Source organism: Nematolebias whitei, chromosome 4 (assembly GCF_014905685.2).
Source record: "Nematolebias whitei isolate Nwh7 chromosome 4, NemWhi1, whole genome shotgun sequence".
Taxonomy (NCBI): domain Eukaryota; kingdom Metazoa; phylum Chordata; class Actinopteri; order Cyprinodontiformes; family Rivulidae; genus Nematolebias; species Nematolebias whitei.
This window is the reverse complement of record NC_056501.1, coordinates 55,715,264-55,728,874: the sequence shown is the minus strand read 5'-3', so window position 1 is coordinate 55,728,874 and position 13,611 is coordinate 55,715,264. Positions and strand designations below refer to the sequence as shown.

At 44.3% G+C, this 13,611-nt stretch overlaps 1 protein-coding gene across 1 annotated transcript in view; it reads left to right on the top strand.

The window, feature by feature from the left end:
- magt1 (magnesium transporter 1) overlaps nt 1-12,803 on the top strand; it is a 53,044-nt gene extending 40,241 nt beyond the window's left edge. The window contains exons 5-10 of the mRNA XM_037675450.1: nt 4,951-5,091; nt 6,362-6,451; nt 7,212-7,275; nt 10,582-10,656; nt 12,315-12,405; nt 12,480-12,803. Coding sequence (XP_037531378.1) covers nt 4,951-5,091; nt 6,362-6,451; nt 7,212-7,275; nt 10,582-10,656; nt 12,315-12,405; nt 12,480-12,495 — 477 coding nt within the window. The 3' untranslated portion in view covers nt 12,496-12,803. The remainder of the gene's footprint in view (nt 1-4,950; nt 5,092-6,361; nt 6,452-7,211; nt 7,276-10,581; nt 10,657-12,314; nt 12,406-12,479) is intronic.
- Nucleotides 12,804-13,611: the final 808 nt, after the last annotated feature.

The following is a 13,611-nucleotide window of genomic DNA, read 5'->3' as shown; positions in this document are numbered from 1 at the left end:
GACAGTTTACCACTGCTTTTATGGACTCACAGTTTTATTCAGTTGGTCCTGATGTTTCTCTGTGTCCCAAAGATTTCCTGTCATTGTTTTCTGATACCTGCACTGGGATCCTGGACTCTATTGCTCTGGTGAAGTTCAGACACCCTAAACCCAGAGCTGAGCCTTGGATGAAAAATCCTACTGCATGCAAACTCAGGAGACAATGTAGAAGGGCTGAAAGACAGTGGAAGCATGACAGGCAACATGATTCTTTGGTTTTATTAAGGAGAACTCTTGTTCTGTATCAGAGATCTGTTAATGATGCAAAATCACAATTTCTGTCTAACATTATCACAAACAGTAGCCACTGCCCCAGGGTGTTATTTAATACAATTAACTCTGTTTTAAATCCACCCACCTCAGTCTTACCTGATGCCTCAGCCTCCACCTGTGAGAACTTTCTCTCCTTTTTTATTGATAAAGTTGCATCGGTTAGACAAGCCACAGGCACACCTGCTACTTCTGTTTCAGAGTGTTCTTTTATCTCTGCTGGTTCTGCTTTATTCGAGCGGTTTGAACCAGTGTCTTATTCCCTCTTGGACAAAATCGTCAAATCCATTAAACCCACCAACTGCCCCACTGATTTTCTCCCCACCAGATTATTGAAAGAGGTATTTAATATTGTTGGTCCTTACCTTCTTCCTTTTTTCAATTCATGTTTGTCCATTGGAATTATGCCTTCTGCTTTTAAACATGCAACGGTCCGCCCCCTTCTCAAAAAAACAAATCTTGATCCCTTGGTTTTATCAAATTTTAGACCTATTTCTAATTTATCCTTCCTGTCCAAAGTTTTAGAAAAAATTGTTCTTACGCAAATTCAGCCTTTTCTGGAAAAAATCACAATCCTGGATAAATTTCAATCTGGTTTTAGATCCCGACATAGCACAGAATCTGCATTATTGAAAGTGCATAACGACATAGCTCAGTCAGTTGACTCTGGGTGCCCAGTAGCTCTGGTGCTCCTCGACCTCACAGCAGCCTTTGACACTGTGGACCACTCTGTCCTTCTGTCTCGCCTCCATGATTTTGTTGGGATTCGTGGTAATGCTCTGAAGTGGTTCACGTCCTATTTATCTGATAGAACCTTTTCTATCTTGTTCAATGGCTCCTCTTCCTCTACAGCCCCTCTTCTGTGTGGGGTGCCACAGGGTTCCATTTTGGGTCCTTTGCTCTTTTCATTATACATGTTGCCACTTGGATCTATTATAAGACAACACAATGTCAACTTTCATTTTTATGCAGATGATTTGCAGATCTATTTACCATTAAGGCCAGGATCCAATAACCCAATGCTTTCTCTCTTCGACTGCATCTCTGCAATCAAACATTGGCTGAACAAGAACTTCCTGTTTTTAAATGACAGTAAAACAGAATGGATTTTATTTGGTGACAAAGATGCAACTGGCCTGGGAAATTTGGACATAAACTTCAGTGACTGTGTGAATAACCTTGGGGTGACCTTTGATAAGGCTTTACACTTTGACAAACATATTGCCTCTGTTGTCCGGTCGGGATTCTTTTATTTACGCCTTTTAAAAAAGGTCAAACCCTTTTTAAATTGTTACGACCTGGAGAAAGCTGTTCATGCTTTTATCACTTCTAGGCTCGATTATTGTAACGCTCTGTATGTCGGTGTACCACAGTCATCACTGAGTCGCCTCCAGCTTGTACAGAATGCAGCAGCGCGCCTTTTAACCAACACTCCTAGATGGGACCACATCACACCTGTTTTATTCTCACTACATTGGCTCCCTGTCCGTTTTAGAATAGATTTTAAACTTTTATTATTTGTTTTTAAAGCTCTGAATGGCCTTGCTCCTCCTTATATAACTGAGATGCTAAGTTTCCCTGCCCGCTCCAGATCTTTGAGGTCAGACAGCCAGCTCCTGCTCTCTGTTCCAAGGACTAAATATAAATGCTGGGGTGACCGTGCCTTTTCTGCGGCCGCACCTCGACTCTGGAATAAGCTCCCACTTGATCTGCGTCAGATTACTGAACTTGGCCCTTTTAAATCGAAGCTTAAGACTTTTTTATTCCAACAAGCTTTTAGTACGTAAATATGTGGTGACATTTCTGGTTTTATTTGTGCTATTATGTTGTGTTTTCTTGCTTTTAACCTATTGTCATTTTAAGTACTGTTTTTTGTTAAGCACTTTGGTCACCATCACCATGGTTGTGTAAAGTGCTATAGAAATAATTAAATAATTAATTAATAATTTTAGCTTCTTCCTGCTCGCTTTAGCTTCTTCCTGCTTGCTTTAGCTTCTTCCTGTTCATTTAATCTTCTTTCTGCTTGTTTCATCTTCTTTCTGCTTGTTTCAGCTTCTTTCTGCTCGTTTCAGCTTCTTCCTGCTCATTTTAGCTTCTTCCTGCTCGCTTTAGCTTCTTCTTGCTCGCTTTAGCTTCTTCCTGTTCATTTAATCTTCTTTCTGCTCGTTTAATCTTCTTTCTGCTCGTTTGAGCTTCTTCCTGCTCATTTCAGCTTCTTTCTGCTTGTTTTAGTTTCTTTCTGCTCCTTTCAGCCTCTTTCTGCTCGTTTAATCTTCTTTCCGCTTGTTTCAGCTTCTTTCTGCTCGTTTCAGCTTCTTCCTGCTCATTTTAGCTTCTTCCTGCTCGCTTTAGCTTCTTCCTGCTCGCTTTAGCTTCTTCCTGTTCATTTAATCTTCTTTCTGCTCGTTTAATCTTCTTTTTGCTAGTTTAATCTTCTTTCTGCTCGTTTGATCTTCATTCTGCTCATTTCAACTTCTTTCTGCTTGTTTTAGTTTCTTTCTGCTCCTTTCAGCCTCTTTCTGCTCGTTTAATCTTCTTTCTGCTTGTTTCGGCTTCTTTCTGATTGTTTCATCTTCTTTCTGCTCTTTTCAGCTTCTTCCTGCTCATTTCAGCTTTTCTCTGCTCGTTAGAGCTTTTTCCTGTTCATTTAATCCTCTTTCTGCTCGTTTAATCTTCTTTCTGCTCGTTTAATGTTCATTCTGCTCATTTCAACTTCTTTCTGCTTGTTTCTTCTTTTTTCTGCTTGTTTCAGCTTCTTTCTGCTCGTTTAATCTTCTTTCTGCTTGTTTAATCTTCTTTCTGCTCGTTTAATCTTCTTTCTACTCGTTTCAGCTTCTTTCTGCTTGTTACAGCTTCTTTCTTCTCGTTTCAGCTTCTTCCTGCTCGTTTCAGCTTCTTTCTGCTCGTTTCAGCTTCTTCCTGTTTGTTTAATCTCTTTTCTGCTCGTTTAATCATCTTTCTGCTAGTTTAATCTTGTTTTTGCTCATTTCAACTTCTTTATGCTCGTTTCAGCTTCTTTCTGCATGTTTCAGCTTCTTTCTGCTCGTTTCACCTACTTTTGAGGTATATTTCTGCTTATTTATGCCTTTTGTGCTTTTTTTGAATAATTTTACATTTATTTACCTTTCAGCTACTTTTCTGCTGATATCTGCTTCCTTTGGCTGGTTCATCTTTTTTATTTTCCTGCTTTCAGCTGTTCAAACTCAGCTCACACGAACAGTTTGGACATGAAACGTTTTCAGCAGCAAACGTTCATGCTGCATGTTAGCAGAACGTGCAGTTCCTCGCTCCTCTTGCAGTGGAGCTTGAAAAGTTTGTGAACCCTTTAGAATTTTCTTTATTTTTGCATAAAATGAGCTAAAACATCATCAGATTCGTCGTAAAAGTAGATAAAGAGTACCCAGTTAAACAAATGAGACTAAATATTATACTTGATCATTTATTTATTGATGAAAATGATCCATTATTACATATTTGAGTGGTAAATGTATGTGAACCTATAGGATTATCAGTTAATCTGAAGGTGAACTTAGAGTCAGGTGTTTTCAATCAATGGATGATGATCAGGTGTGAGTGGACACCCTGTTTGATTTAAAGAACAGGGATCTATCAGAGTCTGCTCTTCACAACATGTTTGGAAGTGGATCATATCAGGAACAAAATAAAATTCTGAGGAGCTCATAAAAAGAGTTGTTGATGCTCATCAGGCTGGAAAAAGTTACAAAACATCTGTAAAGAGTTTGGACTCCACCAATCCACAGTCAGACAGAGTTATGGTAAATCGTAAATGGACTGTACTTATATAGCACATTTCTATCTTATTTCAAGATATTCAAAGTGCTTTACACTGCAATCTGTGTCCTCATTTACCCATTCATACAGCACTCTACTAGATCTCTACAAAGCTAATTGAACAAATCATTCTAAAGAGACTAATCAGTGCTTTTTTTAAGATCACATTCATACACTGATGGGACACACATCAGAAGCTATGAGGGGCTCAGTGTCTTGCCCAGGGACACTTCAGCATGTGACTGCTGGTGGATTCGAACCCCCAACTCTCGCATTGGAGGACGACTGCTCTAACCACTCAGCCACAGCCGCCCCACAAGACCATTGTTCCCTCCCCAGGAGTGGTGGACCAACAAAGATCACTCCAAGCTGTGGAATAGTCAGTGAGGTCACAAAAGACCCCAGGGTAACTTCTCTCTCACTTTAATGTTGATGTTCATGAGTCCACTGTCAGGAGAACACTGAACAACAAGTGTCATGGCAGGTTGAAGGAGGAAGACTCTGCTCTCCAGAAAGAACATTGCTGCTCGTCTGCAGGTCATATTTATGAAGAAATAGACAATTCTAAAGGGTTCACAAACTTTCATGCACCACAGTTCTGTGTGTTAGGTGATGAAGCTCATCAGGAGGTGCAGTCACCCTGAAGCGTGTTAGTAAAGTTCAGACGTGTTACAGAGCGCCTGACGTCTCGCTCGCACTCTTTGAGGGTTCTGGTGTAACGCGCCGGTCACTGAAATGGTTTTGAGGTGCAGGTTTTACCACCATCGTAACAGATTTGTAACGAGTCTGAACAGCCCCACAAAGACGAGGAGAACGTCTTAGCATCACAAGCATGTCTGCACGTTTCAGATCCGCGTCATCCGTCCACCCAACTACGCTGGGCCTCTCCTGCTGGGCCTCCTCCTGGCTTTGATTGGAGGACTGGCGTATCTGCGACGGCACAACTTGGAGTTTCTGTTCAGCAAGAACGTTTGGGCCTTCTCTGCAGTGGTAACCACACGCACACACACACACACACAGAGTCCTTGGAAGAATGCATATCGCCTACCGCCTTTAATGCCAGATTTTAGGACTAAGATCTTTTCAAAGGTCACTCTGTGTGAAACAGACATTTATCTGTTTCTGTGTTTTCAAAGCTGTGCAGACCAGTGTGCAAATCAGGTTGACTCCAAAACGTTGTAGATGGATGATATTTTGCTAACAAACAGAAACAAGCTAAAACATGATTGCCCATTTTTTTAAAGCTATAATTACGGATTATCTAGTGCTTTTCCACAGTACTAATGTGAGCATGATAACTTGAAAATTAAGCGAGGGACTGACTTCTGTTTTGTTGTGTGGCTGCAACAAAGTGTAGGAAAGGTTCTTTTTGAAAGTTGGGTAGCTATGTGGGGCAGCACGGTGGCGCAACTGGTAAAGCTGCTGCCTCTCAGCGAGCAGGTCCTTGGTTCAAACCCCGGTCCAGGGGCCTTTCTGGGTGGAGTTTGCATGTTCTCTCCTTGCATGCGTGGGTTTTCTCCAGGTGCTCCGGTTTCCTCCCACAGTCCAAAAACATGCATGTTAGGCTGATTGGTAACTCTAAATTGTCCCTAGGTGTGAGTGAGAGAGTGAATGGTTGTTTGTCTCGTTTGTCTCTATGTGGTCCTGTGATGGACTTGCAACCCGTCCAGGGTGTACCCCGCCCCTCGCACAGTGATTGCTGGACATGGGGACCAGCGACCCCCGTGACCCAAAATGGAATAAGCGGGTAAAGATAATGGATGGATGGATGGGTAGCTATGTGAAAATCCAAGCCAAATGTTCCATTTTGGTGTGTTTAGGTGTAAATAAGGACAACATTGAGTCGGGTCGCTTTATCAAAATCCAAGATGGCCACCACCACCATATATGTATGTAAACTGGCCACCCCTGCCATTTGAGGAAACTATGCTTTCTAGTTAAATGTTCTCCTTAGATAGAGAACTTTACTAATTGGCTTTTATGTATGTGAATGTTCCTGTAAAGTGCCCTGAGACAACTTTGTTGTGATTTGGCGCTATATAAATAAACTGAATTGAACTGAATTAATTTTTATGTTGCTTAAAACTATAGTTTCCTCAAATGACTTGGGTGGCTTAAGATTAATCTCTAGGGGGCCATGGCCACCATTGGCCACCCCCTGGTTCCTCTGCTGCACCTGTGGCTCCCTCCACTCCGCATCTGTTATTCTCCACAGTGTAACTCCAACCTTTTAAGTTTAGCTGGTGTTTTTGTGTTTCAGTGCTTCACCCTGATCATGACATCAGGCCAGATGTGGAACCACATCCGAGGGCCCCCGTATGCACACAAGAACCCCAGCACGGGACAAGTGGTAAGTCCACAAGTCTGAACCACGCAGCACAAAGTGTTCACACTTTAATATGGTATTTGAAAGTATCACATTATACATTATTATAATTTAGCGTACTTTATGCTATTCTAGAATCCAAACATTCAGAAGATTCCTGCCGTGACTTTTAGTTTTTGTAAATTGAATACTTCTGAATTTTTCAAATTGATCTCGTAGTAAAACATTAAGGTCTCTTTTAAACTAGTTTAACCAGAAGAAATCTGTTTCAGGCTTCAGTTTGGTCTTATTGTGCTACATTTAGCATTTAGCTTCCATTCTACTACTTTTGCTACTTTTGAGTTACCATTACAGTCATGGATGAATTTGTTTTTACACTTTCTGTTGAGGAAAAGCCCACAAGTGTCACTGAAATACCTCGAAACTGACAAAAGTAAAAAGGTGAAAAAAGACGAGTTAAAATTCAGCCACTGCTTTTAAATTTGGTTCAGCATAATAGTTTCAGAAATCATTGTGATGGCTTCACATGACCGAATGTTGGCAACAATAAAATAAATCATTTATATGTTTTGTGACAGGGTCAAAGCCATTTAACAGTCCACGCTGTAAATATCTGCTGTTATCAGTCTGAACTGTGAATCTGTTTTTGTAGTTTTACTAAGTTACAATATCAAACACTGGAGCACATGGTTGTTGTTTTGTTTTGTTTTGTTTTCCTGCAAACAAATAAATAAAATAATCTTTCTTGTATTCTTCTCTTACTGTGAGTTTTATTGTTTTTCAGAGTTACATCCACGGCAGCAGCCAGGCCCAGTTCGTGGCAGAGACACACATCGTCCTGCTCTTCAGTATCCTTCAGCTGCCTTCAGTTGGAAGTTTAATTAACTTGATTAACTAATTATGTAATCAATAATAATTTATTATTTATAATTAATTAATTTGATTAACAATAAGTTAATTGTAGTTGATGAGGAGTAGCTGAGTTGGATCTTTGATGAATTTGTGTGAGCTCCCCTATCTTCCATTATTAGGCGTAAGAAAGTTTACAGTTGAAAACTGGGTTCATCCATCCATCCATTTTCTTCCGCTTATCCGGGGTCAGGTCACGGGGGTAGCAGCCTAAGTAGGGAGGCCCAGACTTCCCTCTCCCCAGCCACTTGGGCCAGCTCCTCCGGGGGGAATCCCGAGGCGTTCCCAAGCCAGCCGAGAAACATAGTCCCTCCAGCGTGTCCTGGGTCTTCCTCCGGGCCTCCTCACGATGGGACGTGTCCGGAACACCTCACCAGGGAGGCGTCCAGGAGGCATCCTAAACAGATGCCCAAGCCACCTCAACTGGCTCCTCTCGACGTGGAGAAGCAGCGGCTCTAATCTTAGTCCCTCCCGGATGATCGAGCTTCTCACCCTATCTCTAAGGGAGAGCCCAGACACCCTGCGGAGAAAACTCATTTCGGCCGCTTGTATCCGAGATCTCATTCTTTCGGTCACAACCCAAAGCTCGTGACCATAGATGAGGGTAGGAACGTAGATAGATCGGTAAATTGAGAGCTTCGCCTTTTGACTCAGCTCTCTCTTCACCACGACAGACCTGTACAACGCCTGCTTTACTGCTGACGCTGCACCTATCCGCCTATCGATCTCACGCTCCATTTTTCCCTCATTCGTGAACAAGACCCCAAGATACTTAAACTCCTCCACTTGGGGTAGGACCTCCTCCCTGACCCAGAGAGGGCACTCTACCCTTTTCCGGCTCAAGACCATGGCCTCGGATTTGGAGGAACTGATCTTCATCCAGGCCGTGTCGCATTCGGCTGCGAACTGCTCCAGCGAAAGCTGTAGATCATGATCTGATGAAGCCAATAAGACCACATCATCTGCAAAAAGCAGAGACGCAATCCTAAGGCCACCAAAACGGATCCCCTCAACACCTTGGCTGCGCCTAAAAATTCTGTCCATAAAAGTTATGAACAGAATCGTTGACAAAGGGCAACCTTGGCGAAGTCCAACTCTCAACGGGAACAAGCCCGACTTACTGCCGGCGATGCGGACCAGGCTCTGACACCGGTCATACAGGGACCTAACAGCCCGTATCAAAGGGCCTGGTACCCCATACTCCCAGAGTATCCCTCCACAGGGTTCCCCGAGGGACGCGGTCGAACGCCTTCTCCAAGTCCACAAAGCACATGTAGACCGGTTGGGCAAACTCCCACGCACCCTCCAGGACCCTGCTGAGAGTGTAGAGCTGGTCCAGTGTTCCACGGCCAGGACGAAAACCGCACTGCTCCTCCTGAATCCGAGGTTTGACTATCCTACGGACCCTCCTCTCCAGAACCCCCGAATAGACCTTACCAGGGAGGCTTAAGAGCGTGATTCCCCTGTAGTTGGAACACACTCTACGGTCCCCCTTTATGAATAGGGGGACCACCACCCCGGTCTGCCAATCCAGGGGAACTTCCCCCGATGTCCACGCAATATTGCAGAGTCGCGTAAGCCAACACAACCCTACAACATCCACAGCCTTAAGGAACTCTAGGCGAATCTCATCCACCCCTGGGGCCCTGCCACCGAGGAGCTTTTTAACCACCTCGGTGACCTCAGCACCAGAGATTGGAGGGCCTGACCCAGAGTTCCCAGGCTCCGATTCCTCATTGGAAGACGGGCCGGTGGGATTGAGGAGTTCTTCAAAGTATTCCGCCCACCGACCCACAACATCCCGAGTTTAGGTCAGCAGCACACCACTCCCACTATAAACAGTGTTCGTGGCGTACCGCTTTCCCACCCTGAGACGCCGGATGATGGACCAGAATTGCCTAGAAGCCGTGCGGAAGTCATTCTCCATGGCCTCTCTGAACTCCTCCCATGCCCGAGTTTTTGCCTCAGCGAACACCCGAGCCACATGTCGCTTGGACTGCCGGTACCCATCAGCTGCTTCCGGGGTCCCACAGGCCAAAAAGGCCCGATAGGACTCCTTCTTCAGCCTGACAGCATCCCTCACTGACGGTGTCCACCATTGGTTATGAGGGTTGCCGCCGCGACAGGCACCGACAACCTTGCGGCCGCTGCTCCGGTAAGCCACCTCAACAATAGAGGCACAAAACATGGTCCACTCAGACTCAATGTCCCCCACCTCTCTCGGAACATGTTCGAAGTTCTCCCGGAGGTGGGAGTTAAAACTCCGTCTCACAGGAGACTCTGCCAGACGTTCCCAGCAAACCCTCACAATACGTTTGGGTCTGCCAGGTCTGACTGGCATCCTCCTCCACCATCGGAGCCAACTCACCACCAGGTAGTAATCAATGGACAGCGCCGCCCCTCTCTTCACCCGAGTGTCCAAGACATGTGGCCGCAGATCAGATGAGACGATGACAAAGTCGATCATCGAACTGCGGCCTAGGGTGTCCTGGTGCCAAGAGCACATATGGACACCCTTATGCTTGAACAAGGTGTTTGTTATTGACAATCCATGACGAGCATAGAAGTCCAACAACAGAACACCACTCGGGGTCAGATCGGGGGGCCGTTTCTCCCAACCACACCCCTCCAGGTCTCACTGTCATTGCCCACATGAGCATTGAAGTCCCCCAGCAGAACAAGGGAGTCCCCAGGAGGTTAACTTTCCAGTACCCCCTCCAAGGACTCCAAAAAGGGTGGATAATCTGAACTGCCGTTTGGTGCATAAGCACAAACGACAGTCAGAACCCGTCCCCCCACACGTAGGCTGAGGGAGGCCACCCTCTCATTCACCGGGGTGAACCCCAACACACAGGCACCAAGTTGGGGGGCAATAAGTATGCCCACTCCTGCTCGACGCCTCTCACCAGGGGCAACTCCAGAGTGGAAGAGTGTTCAGCCCCTCTCAAGGAAACTGGTTCCAGAGCCAGAACCATGCGTAGAGGTGAGTCCGACTATTTCTAGCCGGAACCTCTCAGCCTCACACACTAGCTCAGGCTCCTTCCCCACCAGTGAGGTGACATTCCACGTCCCAATAGCCAGCTTCTGTAGCCGAGGATCCGACCGCCAGGGACGGACGTACGTACGAAGTCTGCATGTTGTCTGTTGGGTTTTTTTCACCTTTTGATACTTTTGTAAACTCATGATTAGTTTTCGTACAGGATCTGACTGAAAGGATGTTGTTTAACCCTTGACCTCCCCATCAGATGGTGCTGTGTCCATGGGAATAGTTCTGCTGTGTGAAGCTGCTACTTCTGACATGGACATTGGGAAGAGGAGGAGTATGTACACATTATTAAATGTTGTTTATCACGTTTGGTTTGACTAAATAGAATGCCTGATTACATTTTTTTTATCCTGCTTGGAAACATTTTGAGACGAGAGCTCTCTGACGACAGAGGACAAATAAAGTTGCGTTTAAAAATAAAAAATAAAATAAAACAACTAGTGCAGGTTCTGATCTGATTACAATTTAGTTCGTTATAAAACACCAAATGTTGTCTACGGCCAGCAGACTTTAATACATCTTCACTTCCATCCTGTGCAGCCTGGAGGTCACTGTGGGAAGAAAAGACTTGATTTGAACAGCAAGAAAACCTCCAGCAGAACCAGGCTCAGGACTAGTGGTCATCTGCCTCAACTAGCTGGGGTTAGAGAGGACAGGACAGAGACTGACAAACACAGAATGACTGGTTCATGTGTAGTTTCTAAGGTCCAGGTGTGGTTTATATGGTCCAGGTGTAGTTCCTATGATCCAGGTGTAATTTCTGTGGTCCAGGTGTAGTTCCTATGGTTCAGGTGTAGTTTCTATAGTCCAGGTGTAGTTCCTGTGGTTTAGGTGTAGTTCCTATGGACCATGTGGGGTTTCTATGGTCCAGGTGTAGTTCCTGTGGTTGCTATGGTCCAGGTGTAGTTCCTGTGGTTCCTATGGTTCAGGTCTAGTTTCTGTGGTTCCTATGGTCCAGGTGTAGTTTCTGTGGTTCCTATGGTCCAAGTGTAGTTCCTGTGGTTGATATGGTCCAGGTGTAGTTCCTGTGATTCCTATGGTTCAGGTGTAGTTCCTGTGGTTTCTATGGTCCAGATGTAGTTCATGTGGTTTATATGATCCTGGTGTAGATCACGTGTTTCCTATGGTCCAGGTGTAGTTTCTGTGGTTCCTATGGTCCAGGTGTAGTTCCTGTGATTCCTGTGGTCCAGGTGTAGTTCCTATGGTCCAGGTGTAGTTCCTATGGTCCATGTGTAATTCATATGGTCCAGGTGTAGTTCCTATGGTCCAAGTGTAGTTCCTATGGCCCAAGTGTAGTTCCTATGGACCATGTGGGGTTTCTAAGGTCCAGGTGTAGTTCCTGTGGTTCCTATAGCCCAGATGTAGTTCCTGTGATTCCTATGGTTCAGGTGTAGTTCCTGTGGTTCCTATGGTCCAGGTGTAGTTCCTGTGGTTCCTATGGTCCAGATGTAGATCCTGTGGTTCCTATGGTCCAGGTGTGGTTCTTGTGGTCCAGGTGTAGTTTCTTTGGTTCCTATGGTCCAGGTGTAGTTTCTGTGGTTCCTATGGTCCAGATGTAGATCCTGTGGTTCCTATGGTCCAGGTGTGGTTCTTGTGGTCCAGGTGTAGTTTCTTTGGTTCCTATGGTCCAGGTGTAGTTTCTGTGGTTCCTATGGTCCCTGTCTAGTTTCTGTGGTTCCTATGGTCCCAGTGTAGTTCCTGTGGTCCATCCAAGTATTCAGCTCTTCCCCTGGACTTCCTCTGAGCAGACCAACTCTTATGAACCAACTGGTCTAGGTCTGGACTCGTGTTGTCTAACTTTACGTTCACACAACTCAGTTTGCAAATTATGAAAAATGACAATTTCCTCATTTAAATGTCACGAATGATCAGATTCAACAACATGTACGGTTTTCATTAAAGTGTGTGTGTGCGTGTGTGTGCGTGTGTTAGTTATGTGTATAGCAGGTATCTCTCTGGTGATGCTGTTCTTCAGCTGGCTGCTGTCCATTTTCAGAGCCAAGTACCATGGGTACCCATACAGGTAGAGTCGTGCAGTCAGTGTAACACGTCTGATTGGATCATTGTTGTTTTTAATACTTTGTGTTTCTGTTGCAGCTTCCTGATCAGTTAATGCCTGCAGTCCAACTGATCCCAGCATCATCAGCGTACCGTGCTGTTTGTTCAGCACCTTCCCATCCATGTGCTAAATTATAAATGGTGCTGCCGAGGCTTTTATCAGACCTCCTGTGTCTGGACCTTTGACTGAATGTTTGTCTGAGCTTCTGCTGGGAGTCTAAAGAAGAAGAAACATTTTCTGCAGTAAATGTTGCTTCAGCAGCACAAACCGCAGATAGATAAAAACAATGTACCACAATTAACTGTCAACATCAAAATGTGGGTGGAAAAGGTGAAACACCCACACCTGCCTCCACCCTCATTGACCCCACTCTGGGCCCCTGAGCAAGGTCCTTAACCCCCACCATCTGCTCCTAAACAGGTCTCTCTTGAAAATGAGTTCTCGTGACTCAATGAGACTACCTGGATAAATAAAGGCTAAATGAAAAAAAAAATGTGACAACGTGAAAGTGCCAAGCTATTTAACATATTTTCTTATTTTAAAGCAACCCAAAAACATTGAGATAAGAAAACTGAAGACAATCTGAATCAGTTTAGAGATGTTTTATTTGACCGGTTTCTGAGATGCAGAAACATCCACCTGCCTCCATCTTAAACTGTTTATGTTCTATGTTCAGTGGTAATGTCATCAAGATTAAACGGTATTTCTGTAAATTTATATTTTGCTACTTGCACTGCTTCAATTTGTGCCTTATTGTCAAACACAAACTCATATTTCTGTCAACGTTTTATCAATTTATAAATATATTTGGCACTTGATGTTTTCCTGTTCAGCACATTTATTTGAGCAAATAGAAAACACCAGATGAACAGATGATACCTGTGTGATGTAGTTTGAATGAAATGACAATAAATCTTTTTCCTGTGTATCTGCCGATGCTGCTGAGGCTGATAAATGTACTGGTCCACTGGGAATTCCCTGTTCAGTGACTGGCATATACAGGTCCTTCTCAAAAAATTAGCGTATTGTGATAAAGGTCATTTTTTTCCATAATGTAATGATAAAAATTAAACTTTCATATATTTCAGATTCATTGCACACCAACTGAAATATTTCAGGTCTTTAATTGTTTTAATACTGATGATTATGGCATACAGCTCATGAAAACCC